The following is a 25,328-nucleotide window of genomic DNA, read 5'->3' as shown; positions in this document are numbered from 1 at the left end:
GCAATGGGACAGGAATTAGAAGTGTATATAGAATAAAGTTGACTAAACACAACAATTTTTCTGTGCCTAATAATTTCTCTATAAAACACCAGTGTTAAAGAACACTGAGATCTACTAAACATTACGGTATCTTTTAAAATAAGGTTTAGAAAAGAGGGGATCGTGATTATCCCCAAGTGACTAAAAAGACACCAATTACCCAGGGAAGAGGAGAGAGGAAGAACCATCAAATAATTCACAACATAACAGGATCTAAACAGGCTCACATGCCTCCAATGCAGACTTGGATATATCCTCTTCTAGTGCATGAGGGATTTGTTTAAGTATTTTTGCATTTTAAAATTGCATAGAATTTATGCATAAGCAACAGCACAAAAAGAACAGATTTTATTTTCAGATGAAAGAATGAGGCAGAGAATATTAGCATCTCCCCAATAATTAAATAACCCAGACAGATAGCATTTCATCTTTAAAATTCAGAACAGACATCAGCTCATTAATCTTAACAATTCCTCTCTGAGGAATGAAAGAAAACATTTTTCAACTAACAGAAGCAAAGAGGTTACAAGATTTAAGCCAAGTTCCTCCAAGAAACTGGTAAAATAATAACATGAGAGTCCTCAAAACAGCTTGGTCTTGAGGGCAGAGTGTCTTAGGATATCATGAAAACTAGATTCCCACAAGGCATCTCATAGGTGTGGAGAAACAGGGACTCCACCAAAATCAAAAGATTAGTGTTTCAGACAGGCTGGGGGAAAGAAGGGGAGAAAGGTGTTGAAGGTTCATCAACATAGGAACCCTCCTATCCCCCATACTGTTTGGAGGTCATTGCCCTGCCAGATTCTGACACCTACCAGTAACAGAGCACTCACTCATTGCAAATAAATGACTCAAATCTAAGAACCAACATAACCATTTAACTAACAAAAAAAAATGTCATCCAATGTTAAGTCACTACTGCTTTTTACTAGCTTCAAAGAAGTCTTCAAAACCCAGTTGTTTAGGTGTGGGCAGACACCTTTCCTTCCCTATTCGTTAAAGGAGCTACAGAGCACAAAGATGATGTTCTTGATCTATTTCCTTAAGCAATTACAGTAGTATGTTGATTTCATGCAAAATTTTATCCATTTAAGTTTTTAGAGATGTTGGCAATATACTTTTAGTGTTCTCTTCCCACTTCTGACAGGCTGCCCCTTTTCATCACACATTGTGTGATCTACAAGTTCATTCTCACATCCTGTAGTTATGGAGCTTAGCAGTTTATCCTTACATGAAAAATCCAATTAAAACACTGAAGCCTCAAATGATTTTTAGTACTACTTTTCTGTATTAGTACTCATTAGGGAGGAAAGTGTGCTAATAGAATAAAAGATACTGAAAAGTACTTACTCTAGTCCACGCAGTTGTTTCCAAACCAGCTTTCAGACAAACAGTGACTACAACATACTGCAAGGAAAAAAGAAAAAAAAAGAACTTCAGTAATAACACACTCAAATTCACAGGTGTTCAGGGCCCAATATCCCCTTTACACCTAAAATGTTTCTACCATTTAGGTACCAGCCCAGGACCTTGGCAGTGTGGGATGGGGGAAGGACAGAGCAGAAGATATTGTTGGTGCATTTCTGGAAAAAAAAAGGTATGAAAAAAGAAGGGGGAAAATCATGCATACAGCATAAATTTATTTTGCTTGTACACTTTCTTCTGGTTTACACCATTTTTAGAGGGTACAGAAAAGCTGTAAAGAAATTCTACCATTCAAAAATTGCTACAGTACATGAACTTACAGTGTAAACTATGTTTCCAACAAATAAATAGTCAATTCCCTGGCCATTTGTGAATACTGCATCTGAAAGAAAAAAGAAAAATTATCACATTTGTTATCAGTTTATCAGAAGAATGGGTGAAATATCAAAGACATTTTCAGGAGAAAATAACTGGTTCCAACCTTGCCTTTTAGAACATCTAAGAGCACTTTTAGAAGCTGTGAGATAATGGTAAAGCAGAAGTTGTGCTACGTCAGGCCTTGGACACAGTGCTCAGAGTGTATATCCACAGTCCTGGTTGCCAGAAGCCATCCTAGCAAAATGGGAAGTGTTTGCCAGACCCTAATGTGTATTTGCCTGTAAGAGCTGAGCTATGTTAGTGTCACTTTTTCTATCGCTATCTGTTCTGTACTATTTATTGACACCTCTAACAAATCCCATTATTTGCTGTGCCTGTCAATAAAAAGCCTGTAAAACACCAGCTGATTTGTGGTGAAATAGAGCTGACTTAAGAAAAACCGCAAGAGTTTCATTTATAAAGGACACGTGTAACATCTAAAATCTTACTGAAGGTTAATTCAGTAACTGAGCAGCATTCAGTCTACACACGCCCTTTCTCTAGTCAAGTGTGCACAAGGGTAAATACATGATAATCTATCATTTGAAAGTGCCAACCTTGGCAACACTTCAAATGTCTGTTTAGTCTTTCTTAGCCCTTGCTGAATAAAACTGGAACACCATGAAAGCACATTCGACAGCGACGCTAATGCCAAATGAACTTGTACTTGCAGGACCTTTCGAGAATTACTCAAGCACGAGAAATATTGCTATTTTCACAGGTTTTAAGACAACTGATAGAGAAATACACAAACAGCAGGGATGAAAAAGGCTTAAGATAAAACCTTGGACCTGTTCCTAAATACATACTGCCTCGCAGAGTGCTTCTATTTACAAGAGTACTGTTTTGCTAGACTTATTTGCAAAACTGGATCTGACATTCTTAAATTAGGGTCATCCACTTAGTTAACCATGTTGCAATAACATAGGTCTCCAGGATAAGTTTTTAAGTCTATAGAGAAGAGTCCCTGACACCCTGACGTCTGTGGTGAAGACTCTGCATAGCTTACAGGTAAAAAGACTATATTTAGTCAGTGCAGTTACCCCAAGTTACTTGGTATGGTTTTCTTCTACAACAGCTGCATGTGGTTGTCTCCAGAGAACTGACAGGTTGTGAATATTTTCCAGAAGTTGCTAGTTCTATATTTCTGCATTCTTTTCTCTTCTGAAGCCCAACTACTAAGAAACAGCAGCAGACTAGTCACTAACATTGCAACAGGAGCTAAAGCCCGAGACAGCTTGGTTAGGAATTGGTTTGGTTCCTAGCCACTGGCATCTCCATCAGCTCAACTCCTCCTTCAGTACACTGTAGTTTCAGGCATTTATCACATCATTCACAAATACACATCAAATTTTAACAGTCACTTTGCTCTAGTGTGAATAAAAAAAGGTGAAGAACACTAGAGAATTGAGCCTTCTATGTCCAATGAACCCTGCTGATGCCAGAAGTCTCAGTTCATTAAGAAAAAGGCATGTCAAATACATATCGGTTTTGCTAGATCTAGAATAAACTGACGCAATGACTCTGCCAGTATACTGCTCTAGTGCAACATCACAGTGCACGTTTAAGTAATAGACTGATTTTTGGTGTAAGTCTCAGTTTTTTTAAAGTTACATTTTAATGCAGTAAGTTAATGCCTTTTTTTCAGTGATTTCCATGACCTTCCACTCTGGGAGGCTAAGCGGTCCTGAAAGGAATGGTATTTCTGTTGATGAGAACAGCAGGACGCTCAGTGAACATTAGTTTCTAAAGCTATACAAGTGCCCATTCATGGACTGTATGTACTTCACATTCTAAGGAACTCAAGAGGTTAAAAAACATCCCAGTGTGAATGGCACATTTCTGTCTCTGCCACTGAAATCCCTTTTTCACTTGGAAATACAAAGAAACTGGAAAATTCAATATCCACTCCTCTTTGGAAAGCACACTAAGCAACCCATTGAAAGAAACTCCAAAAGTTACCATTTGAGCAGGTGAGTATTCCAGTCTATTTTAATTGCTGAAATTAAAAATACATTATCTATTTAGAAATTAGTTAGAAAAACATTTATGGAAGACTAAAACAAAACCTGTATTTTTCTTTAACTGCAACCACCATCAGCCTAAAATTTCCGTAGTTGGATTTAAAGAAGAGCTATTCAAGATTAACATGTGCCAGAAATAGTGAAAGAGAACAACAAAACCCATCAAATCAAAACAAAAAACCATCAACCATAAAAACCCCTCTCCTCCAGAACTGAACCGAGCTCCCATCCCACATATGGAAGAAAGGGAAGTCACTTTCTTGTATGGTCCACCAGACAGCACATGAAGCTGCCATTGAGGATACATTACTGATATGTTACTCAGCCAGGTAGGGAAACATGAACCTGCCTCCCATAAGTATCTTTACCATCATGCTTCTGATGGAAGCATTCATCTTTCCTCCCTTGCCACTTTCTTTCACCTCCTCCACAATTAATCCATCCTGGAGCTGAGAAAGTTTTCTTGAAATTAGTGTTTTCCAGAAAAAAGCTCCAGTTTTGAAAAATTCATGATTTCAGCTAAGCATTATTCCCACTCTGCTAACCCCAAAATTTTTCATCTGATCTAGTCCTACTTCTTACAACAGTAAAAGAACAGACGTGCAATGTTTCTTCCTGTCCACTCAACTGTATCGTAAAGCTGGGTAAGAACCATATGGGATTTACTGTTCCCTGAAATACCATGTGGCTGCATTACCTTTCATGGAAAGTGAAACTTAATAAGTCTAATTTGTACAAAAAAAAAGTCTAATTTCCGCAGTATCTCTGACTCTTGATCTGGTCTACTTCCATTCCAGCCAATTAATTTTTTCCACAGACTCCAACAGTAGTGAAATCTCTCTATTTTATCCTACGTTTTACAGTATTGTGTTATGGAATGGGAAAGGTCCAACAAGATATAAAGCAAGTGGTTGTAATGCAGCTGCTGTGTAAACAGTTGAGATCTCAACCCACCACCAAAAAAAATAAGGTATTTTATAGAACATTATTCAGTATCTGAGTAAGACTTTTTGGCAAAGCAGCAGTTTAATTTTTCATGTATTAAAGTCACTATATGAACAATAATTACATTAAATTAGAGTAAGTTCTGAAAGCCACTAGATAACTATCCAAGTTCAGCAGCTACAGCCTACTGAACTGTCTGTCAGCATTATTTTCTTGGGACTTGTCACGACCTCCCGTTCTGCAAACACACTGGCTCTGTAAGGCTGAACATCAGTTACTGATGTAAGAAATAATGAAGCCCTTACCATGCTCCAGCACTTTCAGTGGAAACCAGAAGAGAATGATGGAATGGATGAGGGCATTGATACAGTGACCCCAGAAAACCTGAGGGAAAACAAACCAAGTCATCAGTGAAGTCCAAAACTCTTGACCTCTCTCTAACTGCTAACAAACACTTCATTGTGTAATTTAGAGTCAGACAATGTTTGTCCTGAAGTGAAATACCTAAACTTCTGCAGGATCTATTTCCTCCTACAATTTCTGCTCTTTCACAGGAAAACACTGGTCCAGTTGGATCATTTTGTTCTAACAACTTAAAATATAATAGGCAAGCATGCTTGCAATTTAAGATCTTTATCACCGTACAGCAGATGAAGTCACCGCTTTTTAATGACCTCAAAGAATGATTTTTAAAAGATCAATTCAGTACTATGAAATGTTCTTTTAAACAGGCAAATACTTTGTGCCCCACGATTTTTACCTTAGAGATAATACTGTTTTGCACGAACTAGAGCTTTATGTACTCTACAACTTCCTTTCAAAAAAAAAAAAAAAAAAAAATCAATCGTACAGCTTCCTTGAATCAGAAGTACATTTAGATGTGCCTGTTATACAATAAAGACAGAATTCCAAATGCTGGCATTTTCCAGCATTTAAATAGTAAAATGAAGTAAAATGTGTTCTTCAAAACTCAAAGTCCAAATAAACTAATTCAAATTTTATTTTCCAAAAGAACTATGAGAATAGAGCTATACTAATTGTGAAAAAGCCCCCTAGTAGACAGCATTATGACAATTGCATATTAAATAAAATCCAGGTGATGTTATCCAGTTCTTATGAAAGTGGTAAACTCACCACATATCTGTAATTGTGAATTGAAAAATCATACTTGGATACAAATCCTACTTTGAATCAAAGTTTGTGGTTCTTTTAGGACCAGTTTCAGTTGAAGCCATAGCAGAAAATCCTTATTGAAAAAGAAGGGCTGCTTTTTTAACATAAATGTAGTCCCTTGAAAAGAACTGTGAGGCAGAACAATCTTGATCTCAGTGGCTAGCACAAAGCAGAAGTGACAGTGGGAAATAAGTTATTTTAAAACAAGAAGGACCTGAAAAATAAGAATGCTTATGGTTATTCTTAAAGAAACAGATTTTCCCTTACCCTTGTGTTGAACCCATCTGCATTTTGAGTAATTTTGTATAACTGTGGAAATCTAAGCATGCTATCTTGAGTACACGATCGTTCAAAAATTCCCAGAGTAAAGGGTGGCAGCGCTGTGAAAATCTGCAAGGAAAGCAAATACTAATTAAAAGCAGCTATTAGTTTTAAGTGGATCTCAGATAATATTTCAGTATCTAGACAATAGCAAAATTCCCACAGACTTCAGTGAAGAGTTACTACCAACTAGCATATTATTTGACATAATATTCAAATGTCCAAACAAGTCCAAACATGAATTTCAGTAATTCATAACTCTCACTGACTTCTGAACAAAAGAAACATGAAAGAAAATTTGTACTATTAACCAATTAACTTAAACCAAGAAGTTAAGCAACATTAGTTTCTGATGTACCAGCTAGTCTAGTGAGGATAAAACACATCAGACTGCAAAGGAAAGACAACATGTACTTTCTGAAAAAAGCCTTGTGGGAATGGGTTCAAATATAGCTGCAGTTGTGGCATAATTAAATATGTATGTAATATGCTTAACCAAAGCTAAGTTTACAGACAAAGCAAATGTGGAAATCACATTTAAAAAAAAAAAAATCTACTGAAAAACAAAGGCCATTCTGTATTATAGTACTTTGGGGATTCTCCAGGCAGGCATGAACTGATAGGAACAAATTAACTGCAGCATGCGTCTGTGCTATGGGCAGATGCTTAGATGACCAAGCCTCGGAAGCTTTCCAGGAGAAGCAGCAGGACATTTTGCCAGAAGCAGAGTAAATTGGCCTCTGCTGAGTCCCACATTGCTGCTCTTAAAGTGTTTCCAGGATCTGAGGCAGCTCATTTAAAACCAGCTTGGTTACCCATGTTTCTTGCAGTCTGCAGTGAAGGCACAGAGTGAAAATAATCCCAGTGTGCATGTCTGAACACTAAGCTTCATTCACTTCCTTTTACATTAACAGTTTATCAGAAAAACAATTTCTAAATTTTTAACAGTTTGGGACGTGTTCTCGAAGTTAAGAAAGAGCATGAAATTATGAACTGTTTCTAGCATTTATGCATGTTTGCAAAAGTTCGGCTGTGGTGCCCACCAGAAGTGAGCTGGCAGTCAGGGAGCAGACAAAAAGCATCACAGAGAACTAGAGACTAGTGAGAATCAATAATTACATCCCTAGATCCAACTGGGGATGTGCTGCTTTTGCTCATAAAGTGATAAACCTGATGGTTAAAATGGTAGCAGGCTTGGGGTAAGGAACTGAGACTAAGACGACCGGTCCAACATATTCCAAAAAAGGGCATATCCTCCTACAGCTTTCAGGTATTTCCCCAGGTTTCCCATGTTCATTGGGGGCATTTACATTCTCACTTGAAGTAAGTCTTCTAATGTTTTTGTTTATGAAGGTAAACCTCCAGTGTGAAGAAGTGCAAAAGCAGGAATTACAATGTTACTATGATTTCCTACACTTAATATTTTAATGAGACTACTAATGAAATAAAGGGTTAATCTGCACAGAAGAGAATGTGCACTTTAGAATCCAACCCCTTCAAATTGTGGAAGCACTTGATTCTTTGTGAGTCCATGCAATCAGTTCTAATTTTTGAAAATACCGACCTTACAAAACAAGGGTTAATTTCTACTTCACTCATTCTAAAAGATGAGTTTCATCCATAAGTTTTATGTAGGGTAGGAAGATCCATCAAATCAGGTTTAAAGATAATAGATGCAAATATCTAAACACCAATGACAGACTGAGTAACAGCCAGGAAATTAGGGCGAAGAGAATCAAGGGAGTGGAAAATCCCTGAATAACTGTCTCCCACAAAGAATATGAAATCTTACGAAATATAAGCATTTGTGCCATCGTTTTTAAGATTAGTGTGACAGAAGTTAAGTGTTTCCATTAATACTCCACAGTGATAGAGATAACTTGCTGACTTTCTCTGTATTACCATATATTTGGAATGAGCCTTCTTAAAGAAAAAAATTAAATTTCCTCCCTCCAGAGAGAAATGCAAAGGATTTTTCAACACTGACAAAGTGTCCTAATGGCTTACAAATCCAGACACCAGGCCTGTAACACCAGACACTATCTGTAACATTACAAAGGTAACACTGTTGAAAACACCAGCACAGGTCTATGGAACTTGGTCCCAGAGATCCTTCAGACTTTAATCAGTGTTAAATATTTTTGATTGAACTGGTAAAGTCATGTGGCACAGAGCACGGTGAAAATCAGAAATCACTTCTTGGTTCAAGTGAAAAATGCTGGTGACACAGCAATGCTACTAAGTGCTGTACTTAAATGTAGCATGAGTCAAGCCAAATCATCTGCATAACACTTCTCTGGGCATCTAACTGTTACAGAGTCTGAGAAAAATAAAATCAACACTCTTAAGATTCTGTATCTATTTTCAACACGAACAGCCAGCAAAATATTCAGTACAAAAGACTGAAGATGATTTCAAAGAGGAAATTAAATTCCACCTAAAAGCTGCAGAGTTTTATGGAGGTTATATTATTCCAAACATGTATTTTTAATGAATTTTCCCAAATCTATTTTTTCAATAAAAAACACCATCCAAAATGAATTTTATCTACCTCAGAGTGGATTCAAAAGGGCTTTTACAAATGAACTCACTCTTTCTGACACACATCAAAGATGGTTACCTGTGAGAAATGGGACACAGCAAAATAATATACAAGTCCCAAGCGCTATCAAGTCAAAACATGTAGTACTTACCACATTATACAGACCAATGCACCATCGCTCAAATAAGATCTGCCCAGAAAATCCATTAACGAAAGCAAACCAAAGCTGAAACAAAGACAAGTTACAAGAAGCTTTAGATTACTATTGCAGTACATGTTTTCATTTACAGTGGAGAAGAAGGATGTGGAACACAGACCACCGTGTGGAGACAGCAGCTTGCCACGCTCTAAAAATAATTCTCAGCAGTGCCAGGCAGCTATTCTCTTCTGAAGTTTTACATTTTTAAATACTGCCAGAGTGCTGATTATTTAAAATAAAATACTCAGGTGACAGAGCAATTTGCTGTATTTGCATCATTACTATAAAAAAATAAATGGCCTCAACCTCTTTCAAAATGCCTATTCCTGGCAAATTAACATGCCTGAAGCCAGAAGCCAACCTTTTTTCCATCATGGTCAGCAAACACCAGAATTTTCAAGGTAAGTGTGCTTTGATGGATGCTCTGAACTTCCGTCTCCTATTTTTACAGTCCTAGAATTACAGTGATACCAAATTATCAGTTACATGATCATAATTATATTACAACTTTATTGTCCACATGTTGTAAACACTACTATTGAATAAAATATGAATTTAATAATTAAACATTGAAAGAGGATGCTCAAAGAGGCTGTAGAGTCTCCACGCTTTTACAAGTTTACAAATTTGTAAGCAAGCCCTTGAACAACCTGGTTTGAATTTAGTGTTCATCCTACTTTAAGCAAGAGGTTGAACTAGATGGCCTCCAAGTTGCCTTCCAACAAGGGGATTCTGTAACACTGCAATCCCAGGAAACTGCTGTAAGCTGCAGTGCATAGGTAAACTCTTCAGCATTTCCTTAGACCTACCTTCCTCGAGCCTATTTCTTATCTTGTTTAAGCGGCTTTTGTAAGCAAGAACTGCTTTACTAGGTTGGAACAAAGTTGCTTACTCAGTGGGCACTGAAAGAAGCTTAGGAAAAAATATAAGAAAGAAGGGAAAGAACTATCTTTTCCCAAGTAAATTGGAAACTGGAAGAATAATCAGCAGTTTAAGGGCATTCTGAAACAGTTTGCACGTGAATCATAATAAAGGATTTATGTGAATTTGGGGCTGTAGTCCCTTTTAAAATCCACGCTGCACCATGGAACTTTGTTCAAAACTCATTCAACATTGTGTGTGGGAACACTCCCCCTCCCCACCCCCTTTCAACAGGTTTTGTCTTGCTTTTACTTTACTGGTACACACTGCACTGGATGCACTAGATATTGCAGAGCAGTCCAGTGATGCTCACGCCTGTTCCCTTCTGAGGAACAGGCCTCTCACGCCTGAGAGCCCATGGCACTCACAGCCAGGCATCTTTTCTGACACCATTCTGTCACTCATATATAGCAGCACTCTCCTATTGGCATCATTATTCCCTGGCTCACTTGCCTAGTATTAGTGTCCTAGCAAAGCACCTCAGATAACAATTAGTTAACTGTATGTCATCTGATCTCTTCTCTGCTCCCACCCAAAATGGATATAGACTACTTTGGAAAGAAGACAAGAGAATACAACAAGACTGCATCAAGACCTACAACTGTTCTCATAGATGCAATATCTGAACAGATTAGGACTCCTCAGCATGGGACAGAGTGCAATTTAAGGGAAGATGAAAATATTTACAAGATGAGCAAGAATAACAAATAGCTGTTCAAACTGCTGCAAGACATTAGATTAGCAGGCTACACAGAAAAAGTGAAATATTTTCACACAATACATGGTTGATCTATGGAACTGCCTGCCAGATGATGCTGTAGATGCAAAAAGCAATTAGAAAAAAAACGATGGAAGGAAAGTTGGAGGCCAGATGAGTTTGCCAGAGAACTACCACTGTTCCCAGAAGATCAGAGACCAAGTTAGTTGAACTCTTATTCTGACCCTCTACAGCTGTTCCTACATTTATAATTTTAAACAAGAATGGTGATATAGATGATCATTCCAATGCACTCTCACTGTTCAAGTGAGAAGCAATGACACTGATCTCAACTCACTTGCTTATAGATACGCCTGGCACAGTAAGCCAGCTATGTAAACTTATTTCCTACAGTTTTTTAAACCTCCAGCTGCTCTTTCTAGTAGGGAGTTTGTTTCACCCTACGTTATTCTGAAGTTTGCGCTCTTCTATACCTGCTGCCCTTCTTGCAGCTTGTAGTTTAGAAGTGCCTTTGTAAACTTTCATAATAGCTAACAGTTTCATTTCATTTCTATTTAGCTGAAATGCATCAACCTAGTATAAACTACAAAATACTTCTCCACGTTCCTTTCTTTCATATTGTCAATCATGCATTAATTTAATTTAAATAAGCATTTAAGTGTTCACTTGTCCAGCTCTGTCCAAATAAAGGGCAGAAGGAAGACACATTCTACATCCCAACTTTTGTCCTCACTTCTACTTTATTGATACCTTGAATAACTGTGCTCTAAATCTCGCTCTAGAGACTCAATTAATGGCCCAAAGTAGCATACTGGCCAATCTCACACTTTTGAGTGTTACAACCATCTGTATAACTCAGCTCTTCAAATGAAGGGTATGATAGATACTGGGTGCAAAGCCTGAGGTCCCAAAAAACCCCACAATTAATTTGGGGCTGTCAGTAAGGAACTTGAGGGTTTCTTCTCCTAGAAAAAACCAGAGCTTTAAACAAGCATACTCCCAGATATTTAGCAATGGCCATCTAGGCATTTATCATCGCCAGGCTTCTTGCAATTAATTGCAGCTATAAATGAGGGCAGCAATCCTAGAAAACATAAATAGCTCACAAATCAGAAGCTTGCCTGCCTAGCTGGCAACCTCAGCCTGTGCTCTGCTCAGTTTTCTAGATCCCACTGGGCAAAGCAAACTTCAAAGGTTTGGTAGCAAATGTTGAGGCCTTTTATGACATTGGCTCATGCTACTTAGGAAACCATTGCTTTCTGAAACCATAGCTGCCCACAACTAGTCCTCCAGCAACAGACATTTCTGATTTTCCATTGAGAGGGTAAAACAAAGCAGCCAGGCTTTGTGTAGCTGGCCCATGGCTAAAAGAGCAGCCCCAAACCAGGCAAACCTAACATCTTAGATTCACATTTCCCAACAAAAATATTAGTAGTAATGAAGTGAAGATACAATCATATAAAACTTGGAAAAAGCAAAGCTCTTAAGGTGCCTTACAAAGCGGCAGACTGTCAAACTGAAAAATACCCCTTCAACACCACAAATCCTTCTCCTCAAAGTTCCTAGCACAACTGGGTGATGCAGAATTCAATTGAAGACCCTGCTAAAACCACCTTGAGATCAGTCAATTACTATAGGAGAATATTGAGATGGATGCATCTGACTGCAGTAAATAGGTATCTATATGTCACTATCTTTAGTCTTCTGCAGTGTCTTTCAACACTGAAAGACTTTTCTACAGAAAAGTTATCTCCTTATTTCAAGGCTGCTACGATTTAGACGGGCAAGAACTAACATTCTGAAAGTTCAATGTTCTGATATTTCAAAAGCCAAATTGGAACTATTTTTCTTTTGGCAGGATCCATACAGGTGAAAATTAGAACTGAGAACATTTCCAACACTTACGCAAGTCTGTGTGTACCACACGCTCCAAACAGAGGGCAAAAGTTACGACACACTGAAAAATAATGGCTGTGCTCGCCTTTTCCAGAGATTCACATTATCAAATGCCAATTGACAGAGAGAATGTCGTATACTGCTTCAATTTCTTCATGTCAAGAGTAAATCAGATACTCTGCATAAAATACAGATTTATTTAGAATTTAACACAAGCCATAAATTGTCATGCATGGTTTACGGACCAGCTGTTTGTAGAGAGTATGGTATTGTTTAAGGTCAAAGAAAAAAACCAACAAAACAAAAAAACCCTGCACCTCAACATTCCTGTTAACAAAATATACTAAATATATTTGAAATTGCAACAATCCATGCTTGACTCAGACTTGGTAAGCTGGTAGGAAGACTTGCCAAGTCTGCCTGGCTTGCCAAGCTCCAGGGGTTTGAAGGGCTCAACTCCAGTACTTCTATGAACAAATAGACCCAAAGTTATTAAAGCACTTTTCTGGCTGGAAAAAAGAAACCTTTTCACTTTAACTGTTACCTGGCTGCCAAAAAGCTGGAAAAGCTTATTTGTAACTCTGCTACAAAATATATATGTTTCTCCCAAGGAACAAGAGGCCCAATTTAAATGTAAAGAAATTCAGACCTAAGGCTGAAATCTGGGTTGATATATTGCTGCGCTTTATTATAGCAGATATTGCAAAGATCTGAAACCAGTAGGTATTGTGCACAAAGTGGAACATCTTGCAAACTGAAAACTAGCCCATGTTTCCTGACTTGAAGTGTGGCCGCATTCTTTAAATAAGAAACCCCACTGCTGAAGCACTTGATGCCAGCTGTGATGTGGGCGCTTTGCCACTAGAAGGGCGGGGAGGGGGGAAATCAGACTGCTGCCTCCTTCCAGAGGTCAGCAAAAGCCAACAGATGGTAATACTTGGTTAATATTAACTTGAGCTGCAGGCAAACTGAGGATCTCGAGGTAAAACAGTCCTGCACTGCTGTTTTGAGCCACACAGCCTATCCACCTGCTCTAGAATATATTTTGAGAAAAGATCAAGTATTATGTTCAAAAAAATATTCCCACTTGAGCAAGTTAGAAGGCAATTTTAATTGCATTATTGCTTCATGCATAATTACCACAGAATTAATGCCTGAAATAGTAGGAACTAATTTATTTAAGTGCTCTAAGGCACTGGGATAGCAAATCATCTATTCTAAACGTGTATATTTATGAAGTCTTGATAACAGACAACTTAACAAGTACTAGAAATATTTTCCCAATTCTGCTAAAGGGCACAGAAAGCTAATGTAGTCAGGGTATCAACAATTGCCACAGGCACCAATTATAGCCAGGCTGGATGCCTTTACTATTCAGAAATGAGTTAAATTCTCAAAATATCCTCTCTCAGCACACACACACACATTTTGCATGTTTTTACCAGATAGGCTCATTTACAGTTTGCCTAATAAAGCAGGTTTGTGTGTCTCCTGTGCAGTTCATTAATAATGTATTCTGATTAGAAATCTCTCATTACAGATGTCTCTCTCAATGCCAGGCTCTTATTCCTGCCCAAATGCACACAGCCTTAAAATAATCCCTTCATTAGAGAATTTACAGCACCAATTTTATAATATAGGTGAAGAGCCTTATTAGTAAGATTTGACAGAGTATGCACGGCTGCCTGAGACTCACTTGATTTGCCAAGGCATATTTCCCTTGCTCCTTTTATTCCCCTTACTGTTTATTAACTCTTTGCTGAAAGCAGATCAATATTGTTCAGTTGAAAAGCATTTGCTCTAGGCCTGTGCATCCCAACCAACTGCCCATTTAAGCCTAAAAATGATCTCCCATCCTCTCCACCAGTGTTAACAATTATTTTTAAAAGTTTCATGCTGCTTTGTCTCAAAAAAAACTACATGAATTTACTGTAAAGCTTGGTCAGATAAACAGATATCAAAGCAACCAATACAATAGAGATTTCCCAGCTTTAAATGACAGTTCATTAAATAAGCTTGAACAGCTGTTATTTCTTCTATTGCTGACTACAGATAGTTTATATTTCAGCATACTAAAGAGCACAGTTTTATCAGCTTCATCTTTCTCTGCTTAAACAAGAGGCATATGCAGAAAATTTGATTTCTTCCTTGTACATGTGGTTTCCATGCTCTTCTCTATCTGATCAACTGTTGACATCCTTCCTCCAAAGCACAGGTAACATTCAACAGGAGAGGCAAGCACAGAGCAGAACAGAAGGGAGAGGTGGTGTGATGGGTAAGAAAACCATCAACCTGCAGTTTACACAGACTAGCAATTCTTACAGTTTAAATCCTCAGAATGATTCTGAACACTTTAAAATTAAGTAAGAATTAGCAAACCTGTTTTTTTCTCAGTGGTTACCATTAGATAACAATCATGTTTCTTGCCCCTGGAGTTTTGAGCCTTGTGAAAAGATACCAGATGTGCAGATGACTACACAGTATACATCAAAGGACCTAGCCATTAAGACATGAGAAGATTCCCTCTTCCAGCAACATTTGACCCTGATATACTGATTAATGTGTTTAAAAAAACCCAACAAAACAGAGCAGGCCATGCAAACTCCTTTTCTTCACAGTGGAGCAGTGTTCATCTTTTTTCATGTTGACTTACATAAACATCTAATCAAGTATGCCAAATTATGCATTTAATATTTACATCACTGGCAAAATGAAGATGCAGCCATTGGAACAAATTTAAGAGCTGTAATGTGACTTTTTTTTAATCTTATGAAACCAAGTAGAGAAAGGGCAGGATATTTCTCCAGTTCTTTTAGTGTGAAGTGTTCTAGGCACTCTATTTCTCCAGCACACTAACTGCTGCAGAAGCAAGCCTATGATAATGTGATTAGAAATGGCCTGTGTTGCCAAAGGGCAGATGTACTTGCCAAAAGATGCGGTTAAACTTTGCAGTTCCTCAGAACATTTCCCTTCTACAAATAAGAGCTAGCTCTATTCTGAATTTATTTTTTCATCCTTCCTTACATTTTCTGGAGTCTCAAGAAATCTGACACTGTTATACTAAGATTGTCTCATCACGTATATAGGTGACACCACTCACATACTGACTTTTAAAACTTCAAATGAAAAAACAACACTGCTCAGGACATGTCAGTCAAGCCCCATCAGGATGCAGAGTTTCAGCATGCCTGCATGGTCAAGAGGGTCCAAACCAGAGCCAGAGCAAGATGATCAAAACTGATGATGCTGGGAAGTCGCCCATCATTATCCTACAAAGCCAGCAGAGTGTCCCTCTCTGGCTGGAAGTCAGGCTGAGACAGCTGAAAGATGCCAGCTGAGAGGAAACAAGGCAGGAGTTTGTTGGCTACATCCTCCCCCCACCCCTGCTCCGGGAGCGAGGTGGGCTCAGCTGCTTGGTTAGCAAGCTGGAAATATCACGCCAGGCCGCTGTCTGCTGCCAAGCAATGGAAACTCACACTATGAACTCCCAGTACTATCAGCCTTCTTTTACAAAACAAACATTACTCATAAAACTTCTTTCTTTAGCAAAAAGAGAGCAGCTGTAAAGAAAGGTTTCCATTGACATGGAGGACATGCTTATGTACACAGCAGCAGTGATGGCAGTGTTGGAACCAATTCAGTAACATTAACATTTTGGGGGTTTGGTTTTTTTGCCTCCAGATCTGCCTAATCAGCTTCTTTAACTGTCCTTGAGTACTAGCACATCACTGTGGAACTGAGAAGTACAGTATGACTATTAATAGCTTGGCATGTATTAATGAGAATTTATGGTATCTCCTCAGCATGTAATCACTCCAGACTGGTCTTGATACAACTTTCATGACTGTGTAATTGACCCACATCTTATATAGATAAGGACACGCTATTACATGGTTTTAAGTGACCCACTGGCTTTTCTGAAGCTAAGCGGTATCTTTAACCAGTGATAAAGTAATACAAGTGCTTTGGTTTAGTTATTCTTAATTTGTTCTCTAGTGCTGAAATAATTGGATTAAAAAAAGACATAAGCTTAAGTATTTATATTAATCGGTGAGGAAACATCAACAGTTTCAGGTAATTTATCCACTATAAATTTTGCTAAGCACTTAAAATCCAGTAATAAAAATTATGTCAGAAAGCAAGAAAGCAGCATTTGAAATAGAAGATTAGGGAACTGTGGAAAACAGAATGCTACTACTGTTACCCAAGTAAGGGCAATGAAAGGGAAGGAAAGCACAGAAAACAGCTACAGAAAAGATCAACCGACTAGCAAGTTTGGTATTGGATGTACAAGCAATCGGAAAGCCAATAAAACAGAACGCTCCATAAGTGAAGCCTGATAATGCCATGAGTCAGAAGTGAGGCTAAACCCACCAAGGCTCTTCACATCTGGGATATGCACTAGGGCTCACTACAGCCTGAGTAAAGCACATCACCACAGACCTGTAACAACACGTCTCATACCAAAACAAGAATATAGAGAGAGCAGAAGCTTTAACACTAATCTGGACCCAGAAATTACCACACAAAATACAAAAAAAACCCCCACCCACAACAAAAAACCCACAACAAACTTAACATTGTGTGCATTTGGGAAGGGGAGTGTGGGAATGTCATAAACCAGTATCTAAATAGCCACATTGGGACCCTGTACCCTTGTGGAGCTGTATCTCTGAGAGACACTGGTCTCACTCAAGCTGGAGCTGGCCTTACTGTAACACACATTCTGTCACATACATGTAAGCACATGCCCTGAAGTGACCAACAAGCAATCTGTTTCTCCAAAGTCATAATATCCTGTTTTCACATGCAGTTAGCTAAAAGAAAATATAACCCTAAACCCAGTCCTCAATCATGTAGTACCCCAGGATAGCATCACAAGAACGAACACAGGAACATAGTGAAGATTTCTTTGAATCTAGAATCACTAACCCTTTAGGGGTAAAGGTTATCAGGACAGAGGAAAATAGAATTGAATTAGAAAAAGAAACATGTAGAATGCTGTAATTCATTAAGAAAATGGCACTACATTTGCTCGTAGTTTGCTTCCTCCTACAGCATTGTGGAGCTGGCAGTTCCCAGTTAGCCTATATGTAGCTTAATGAAGCAGAGAGTTCCCAATTACAAATGCGTTCGCTTATACCTGCACATGGTACAAAGGGCACTCAGGATAAAAAGTGATAAGGAGATCAATATTCATATAACGTAGCTAATGCAGTTGTGCATTCTTATGTCTTGGATATGAACCGAGGCAGTGTCTTATAGTAATTAAAACTATTTCAAGATTTCCAAGGACCAAATGCATTCCCAGTACTGACCGAATAAAGCTGATGGTGACCAAGACCCTGACTGTCACTACTCAGCTCCTATTTTACAGGGCATTTCACTTCAATCCTTTCCCTTCTTACTTTTATTTGCAGAAGTCCCTTATGTTACACTTTCAAATGCAGGTTTGTAGATTTTGCCTTTCTTGTCACCACATAAATGAATTCTTCTGCAGAGCTGCTGAATTAAGTGTAATAGCAGCAGTTCTGTAGCAAGGTCATTTTAGGTCTGGAACTGCAGTCCCCTTAGGATTCCCTATTACGGCTACATGAACTGCCAGGTTCCCCTTGCAAGTCTGTTTTCCCCCCTTCCTCCCTATGAAATAAAATTCAGTCTCTGTAAGCCCTTGCATTAAGCTACTTTTATCCAGGAAGGTTACATAAAGTTTTCTGACAGCTTGGAACCCAATGAAAATAGCAAAATGTGCAACAGAAAAGCCAGACCACTACAGAAACTGCAGCTCATCTTCTGTCATACTGACAAGAGTAAACCTTTACAACAGTAATCCCAGGAGCATCCCATGTTTCTCATTACCCATCTATTAGCATTGCAGCACAGAGACAACATATTCTAGCCATCTAAAAAGCTCCCTAGTACTTATCTTACATTGGTTCCATTTTTATTTATTAATACAACCATTTTCTTGGTCAGTGGGACAATCAGAAAATAGACAGGACTTCCCATTTTCTTTTTTACACAGCTGCTTTTAAACATGCTACTCCTTCCCTAATGGCTCCAAGACTAGTTCACAAAGGTCGCTCTCCTGCTCTCCTTGCCACTCCTCTCACGGTGAAAATACATACAATTTTGGTAATTTAAGTCTAAATGTATTTCTTTACATGCTGGCAAAAGCTAAAAGAGTTGGATCCTAAACATCTTTTGCTAAAATGTGCAGCACAATATAAGACATGCAATCATTTCACTGGTAAATTACTTTTTGATGTACTTCTCTCTAAAGAAATAATGTTTGAACTTCTTTCAGAAAGTGATTAGCTTTCTTTCACTGCAACACACACAAAGAAATTCTTGGTGGGCCTTGAAAGCATTTGCTGTACCTTCTGACAGAGCTGTATACAAAGACAAATCAAAGTAGCTAGGAAAAATACCTTAGACAAGAAAAACCTAGAAGTTCATACACAGGAGCAATGTATTCACGTGATTCCTGAATTCTGAATTCCAGCATTTTGCAAATGAGTTTTTAACCAGAGCAAGCTAACTTGCACCATCACCTTCCTGCTGGGAAAACCCTTCATGATAAATGACTACCAAATTGCCTCTGAACACAGGCCAGGGATATATCTCCAGTTTCTGAAGCTTTTTACCAAGTTCCACAAAAACACGGTAAGATTGAGTGGTTACACAGACTGAAAATCTGAGATGGCACCTGAGGCAACACTCACAGGAATAAGGTCTACCAATGAGGTTTGAGCTTCCGCAATACTGTAAATAGCAACTCTGACAATGAAGATGTATCTGTCATCTTTTATGCAACACAGAACAAAAAATTATGAAGAAAAACTAACCACAAGCTTACCTGAACATTAGGCAAATACCTATAAACTGTGAAAACACTATTTGTACAAGACCTCAAAGCTATTTCAGAAACAAAGGGAATTTATATCCCAAGTAGAATTTCCACAAACTAACTACAGTAAAGATCACAAGTGTTGCTACCTTTTCATACAGCAGACAGTGAGAGGCAGGGAAATATGCACAGAAGGCATCTGTACCATGATTCACTTGATATACACAGAACACCATGACTCTAGCTGCTTGTACAAGTCCCTTCTTCTAGTCCCCCAACAGTATCTGTGCTCCAGAACTAGACTCAAGTGCAGAAAAGCACCTGTAGAGTGCAAGAAATGATCAACAGATGTTTTCCATTTGCAAACCAAATTAATTAAATGCAAAGGACATGCATATTTACTCAATGAATTCTTGAGCTCTTCATAACACAGCAGAGGCTCCAAAAGACATTCTTCTCTATGGAAACTATGTATTATATGAAAATTTGTCCAACTAAATCAGTTATGGTTATCCCTCTATTGCATTCTTCCCTCAATCTAGATAGGAACAGCATACATGTTTAAAAAAGTAGTTCTCCTTGGTGCAGAATGTAGCAATTCAACATCTGAGTTGAGACATATTAAGACCTTTAATAAAAAAGAATGAATCAGCACAGCACATTGTGTAAATTGAAGGCAACCAGGAAATAAGAATAATGATCAGCTGTATGGGGTGACATCTATTCAAATCATATGCATTAACATTTCTTTTCTCCTTGGAAGCATGTAGCAGCCCTCGTAAGATCTTGGTTACTAGAGAGAGTGCTTAGGTCTCAGAAGGAGCATCTCAATTCCAGAAAAAACCTGCAGATTCTAACTTTGCATAGGAGTATTAGGACAGTAATACCCATTCAGGCCAACAGCTCATCCCACCTAGTTACCGATCTTTAACAGTGCATGCAATCCAAGCCCCAGGGAAGAGTATGAACCATGCAATTTCCACGTACTCACCCAGTATCTGCAAATATCCAGCTCTGCAGATTTTCCAAGTCTCCTGTACCTTGCCTAAGTAGCAACCCGCAACAGCTCTATTTCTTGGTGCTTTTCCTGTTTCCTCTTAAGTCCCTGTAAACATCCTGCAACACAACATCCTTTGACAAGGAGTTTTAGGTAGGATTCAAAACACTGACCTCAAGCACAAGCCTTTACATGAGGCAGAAGCCTAGTGCACCAGTTCACTGGTTTATTTTTTAGGACCTATCTGACTAGCAAGGGGAAGGAACTTTATGAACAGAACACCAGAGTCAAGTAAGGTTGAGGGAATGCCCCTCCTCATATTTCAACAACTCAACCAGCTGGTTAATAAGCAATATTGAGCGCTCTGGTAACCACAGATTTTTGCCAACTCTGCCTAGAGAACAGGGCTGGTGAGCAATATATATGAAAAAAAGTGGTACTCCAGATCACCTACAGATGTTTTCAGGCCAGGACAGGAAATATATACTTGTTCTAAACAACGCTGCTAAGAGGTAAGAGAAGTAGCCTTTTAATCTAGAAAGATCTCTCCATTGGCAAGATCATTTAAGCTATGAAATGTCTTTCACTGCATATGGCCCACAGCTACTCTGAGAGCTGGCACCCTCAACCCATGCAGTCCTTTAAGCTATCTTGGCAGGCTTAGCACCCGCAAATATCCTCTTATCTTGCCCTAGATCCACAACGTGAGACCTCACTAATGCTATAAACACAGACCTCATTCTTTCTGGCACTTCAAAGATCAAAAAAACCCCCACAGTTGGTCTACTAAGACCAAGTACAAAGGGCCACAAGACAGTCAACCTACTATTCCTCCAGGTGCTAACACTGAGCAATATGGACACAAGCCAGTCCACATACATAAGTCTGGTAGTCAGCATTCTGGAAGAACTGAAAAACACAGCATAGTTATTGCTCCCTCCAAAAGGCACTGGAGACCCATCTAGAATTAAACAAAGCAAACAACCCTTGTATTGCATGGGGCTCTCCCAACCTTCACTCACTCAGGAGCACTTTCCCAGTCATTTAAACTCCAAATAGGATATCACAACAGACAGTGACTTAATGTTTCCTTTAAGACTATGTCTTCTATACTGCAGCACAACAATCAAGTCAATTAATTTAAAACGCAGGTTTTAAGTCTGCAGAACAAACTATCCAGGCTATCATTTCAGTTTAAATCAGGCTTAGAGTGCTCACAAAACATTTGGAATCAATTTAAGTGGATTTACAATCACATCGCAGTTAAACCACTGTAACTTCCCTGTGTAGGCAAACCCGTATGGCAGGCAAGGAAACATTTGTTTATAGTTTGGATGACTATATGAGGAGAAAGCGGATGTCAGAAATAGCCTTTGCTTCACTGCTTGGGGATTTCAGCACTGGAAGTTGAAAGGTGGGGGAAAAAGCTTATTATTTCACTTGTGCTAGACAAACATTAGAAGAAACCTTAAACCACTTTACAGTGGGATCTGTCTCAGTTGCTCAATTCTAACAACAGAGAATATACCACCACATCCAACCGCTTCTGGGGAAATACATCCAGGATTTACATGTCAGACCTTCTACCCTTAGTAACCTAGATATTCTTCAGGTAAATTATAATTAATGTTTTTAACCCCAAACTTATCTTTTAATCATGCTTAATCTGCAGAAACACTATCCAAATCCATTTTCACTACCATAATGTTAGCCCTTCGGGTAATTTTAACACAGCAAGTGGTTACTTGCATCAGCCATCTTGCCATTCAGAAGTTGCCATTCAAAGTTTTTTTCCCCATCAGTGCTGAAAATAACACAGAAGAAAAGCCCCAGCCTCAGAACTGACATATGAATGACAGCTAATTCCTGGGCTGCACTAGGCTGGAAGTCCCTTGTAATGCGTTCACAAGCAATGTTTGGTCCTTGGTGCCTTCAGTCATTCCTGGGGAGCTATTCTCTATCCCGTTTGTGTTAGTTCTAGCATGAACACACGTTCCTTTAGCTCAGATACTACAACGTCTTAAGTGAAGACTACTGAGTATCGTCCTCTTGAAGGGAAGAGGTTTGACAAGTTGGGAAGTATTTCCTAAAGTAAAAGCTACAGGCTGGATTTTAGCCACCTCAATTACCGCACAACCAACATGATCTCTTTGGGGTCAAAGTCTTTTTCATGCTGCTGAAACAGAGCACAAGTTATTTCAACCTTCAGCTGAAATCACCACCCTGCCCCCAAAACTACAGTGCAACCATTTTACATGCTTCCAGACTTCAAGCTCAGATACCAAGAAACAGACCACACATGAGAAAATAGGTTGTTATATTCCATAAAAGCTTTTACCTTCTATCCAGTGTTGGAGAAGCAACCAGAGATTTAAGGAAGGGAGGAGTTGTCAGGGCTACTGTTGAGTGATTTTTCATATAACACGGCACTTCTCTGAAGAAATCAATTTACATGAATACTTTTGAGCATTAAGAACACAGAGTTTTCTATGATCAAAAATGAAGAACAAAGCACCTTCACAGCAAATAAAGAGCATCCATTTTATATGACAAGTTCACAGTATGACATACATATATGTATACTCTTGAACTGTAAAACCAACTCACATTCATTCTTACCGATAAATCTGCAGGTTAGATCTTATTTAGAACAAGATACTGTATTCAAAACTGCTGTGTTAGTTTTCCCCAGAAGTTAACAGAAGAGGAAGAAGAATATTGGTAGTTACAGGTTTTAATTGCACTTAATATCAAGGCCTCTCAGATAACATAACATGCAGCCTATGGAAAAGTTGTTTTGCTTTGCACAGACATTTTAAAACCTTCAAGGTTATGCTAATACATCACAATGTTGCTTCTCAACACAGCACTAGATTCAGAGTCATAACCAACAACTCCAATGTGTTACAAAGATGAACCATGTATCTTCAAGCAAATGCAGCGCTGAAAAATCATTTTTTCCTTGGCTAGTTAAAAAAAAAAAAACACCACAACACAAAAACATATTGCAAGCCGTTTGTCATGGCTGAGAGTGTTCCTACTTGCCCATAGCCATTACAGAGGTATTTCTCTTTAGCCTGCTCTGCATGCATTGCCATCAGCTTGCCAAAATTACAGCTATCACAGGCAAGTTAGATTCCGGTGTTCCAAAAAGCCACAGAAGACAGCTGTGTAAAAGCAGAGTGAATAGCTCATCTTTTTATTATTACATTTTTAGTAATTCCTTCCACACTTATACCAGATTAAGGCAAAACAGAACCCCTGTCAAACTGGTAACACTTATGAAACGGTAACAAACTTCTGACTAGAGCATAGTAATGACCAACTTAGATTTCTGGAATTCTTAAAAAAAAACCTGTTAAATACACAGCTTAGTTGTTGGCATGTGAAGGCAAAACCAAACCTCACTCATGAAGACTTTCACCTGCAGAGGTAGTTAATTAGATGATCTTCCTCACTATTGAGAATTTTTTTTTAAGAGTAAGCTTCTAAAGAGTTAGTAACATCACTACCTTCCTGTCAGCATCAAAATATAAAAGACAAGGAACCAGCAAAGCATCTTTGCCTCTGTAAAGGTGTGTTTTTCTCAACATGGCACCTGTACTGTATAGAGCTTTACTCGAGATAAAGGAAACAGCAAAGGGAAGGCACTTTTTGTCTGCTAGGAAAAATTAGAAGCAGAACATGGACTTCAGATGGGTACCTTGTGAGAACTTTGGAGTAAAAGTCAAGATGACAATTGAAAAAGTCTGAGGGTGAAAAAATGTTAACAATTCCAAAGGAAGAGGACCCTGTGGTTAGCAATGGTTGCTGAAGAGTGCACAGAAGTTTTTGGCTTTTTTCCCCCCTTTTTTAAAATAAAACTGACTTATAAGCCTTCTGCAAGGAGTTCTATAATTTAATAATTCAGCCCATGGATGATGCTTTATTAATGGCATGCATCAGACATTATCACTGGAAAACTGGATAGAAGCCCAGATGTCTGGTTTAAGACCATTTCTATTTCCTACATTTTCAAACCATTGCATGGGGCTTTAGCTGCACGACTCAGATGAACTTAATGGGAGTCATGCAGCTATGACTAAATACACTGCTTTGAAAATAGAGAAGCACTGGTTTGGGTTCTGTTTTTCTGAAGCTCTCCCTGGAGTGATTTAAAGCTGTTTTTTCCTCTCAGTCTTTTCTCTAAAGGTCTTCTACACTTCACCTCACCACGTCTGACAGATAAATAGCTGAAAACTTTGGACACCTCATTTTTCAAAGACTCCAGTACTCAGATCTTGTGTGCTACCTTGAAACCAAACAGTAAACAGTCAGGCAATTAAATTCAGCCAATTGTGTATATGTGCTCAATTTAAATGCAATAGATTACTTGAAATCCGAACACTGCTGTGGGCACTGAGCCGAGTTACAACTTGGTATCAACATATGTCATTTATTATGATTGATTACTACATACTGTAAACCATTTTAATATCCACACATGATCAAACTTAATATAGGTTATTCAGGTTCAAATCAAATCTTCAGCATATACATTGTATTACACACCACACAATACTGGAAAGCCATGCTGTAAATCATAGATTAAGGAAAAAGCGAACCATATATGATGTGTAGTTTACATTCTGTTTTTTTTTTTTAAAAAAAAAAAATCATTTTGCTATATTTCTGTTGATAAGCTATAAGAATAATTTTACTGTATTCTCATCTTGTCAATTAGCTCAAAATACGATTTACTTATTTTCTTTAAGCAGGAGTGCTAATCTTTCCCCTTCTGAGCTTATGAACTGCCTGTTTAAACAAGAGCCCCCCCAATAAGCTGGGGGTTTGCAAATCTGCCTTTAGGTCAAAACAGACC

At 38.4% G+C, this 25,328-nt stretch overlaps 1 protein-coding gene across 3 annotated transcripts in view; it reads right to left on the bottom strand.

Moving 5' to 3' along the window:
* Positions 1 to 25,328, bottom strand: part of ATP8A2 (ATPase phospholipid transporting 8A2) — a 353,217-nt gene that overhangs the window by 108,110 nt on the left and 219,779 nt on the right. For all 3 annotated transcript variants that reach the window (XR_012622101.1, XM_074815984.1, XM_074815985.1), the window contains 5 exons: positions 9,038 to 9,112; positions 6,291 to 6,413; positions 5,156 to 5,234; positions 1,785 to 1,846; positions 1,390 to 1,446 (listed from right to left, as the gene is read on the bottom strand). Coding sequence is in view for 2 of the 3 variants with exons in the window: in XM_074815984.1 (XP_074672085.1) it covers positions 1,390 to 1,446; positions 1,785 to 1,846; positions 5,156 to 5,234; positions 6,291 to 6,413; positions 9,038 to 9,112 (396 nt within the window). In the remaining variant the exon portion in view is untranslated. The remainder of the gene's footprint in view (positions 1 to 1,389; positions 1,447 to 1,784; positions 1,847 to 5,155; positions 5,235 to 6,290; positions 6,414 to 9,037; positions 9,113 to 25,328) is intronic.

This window comes from Strix aluco, chromosome 2 (assembly GCF_031877795.1).
Source record: "Strix aluco isolate bStrAlu1 chromosome 2, bStrAlu1.hap1, whole genome shotgun sequence".
Lineage (NCBI taxonomy): Eukaryota > Metazoa > Chordata > Aves > Strigiformes > Strigidae > Strix > Strix aluco.
The sequence above is the reverse complement of the archived record's forward strand: the minus strand, read 5'-3'. Positions and strand labels throughout refer to the sequence as shown.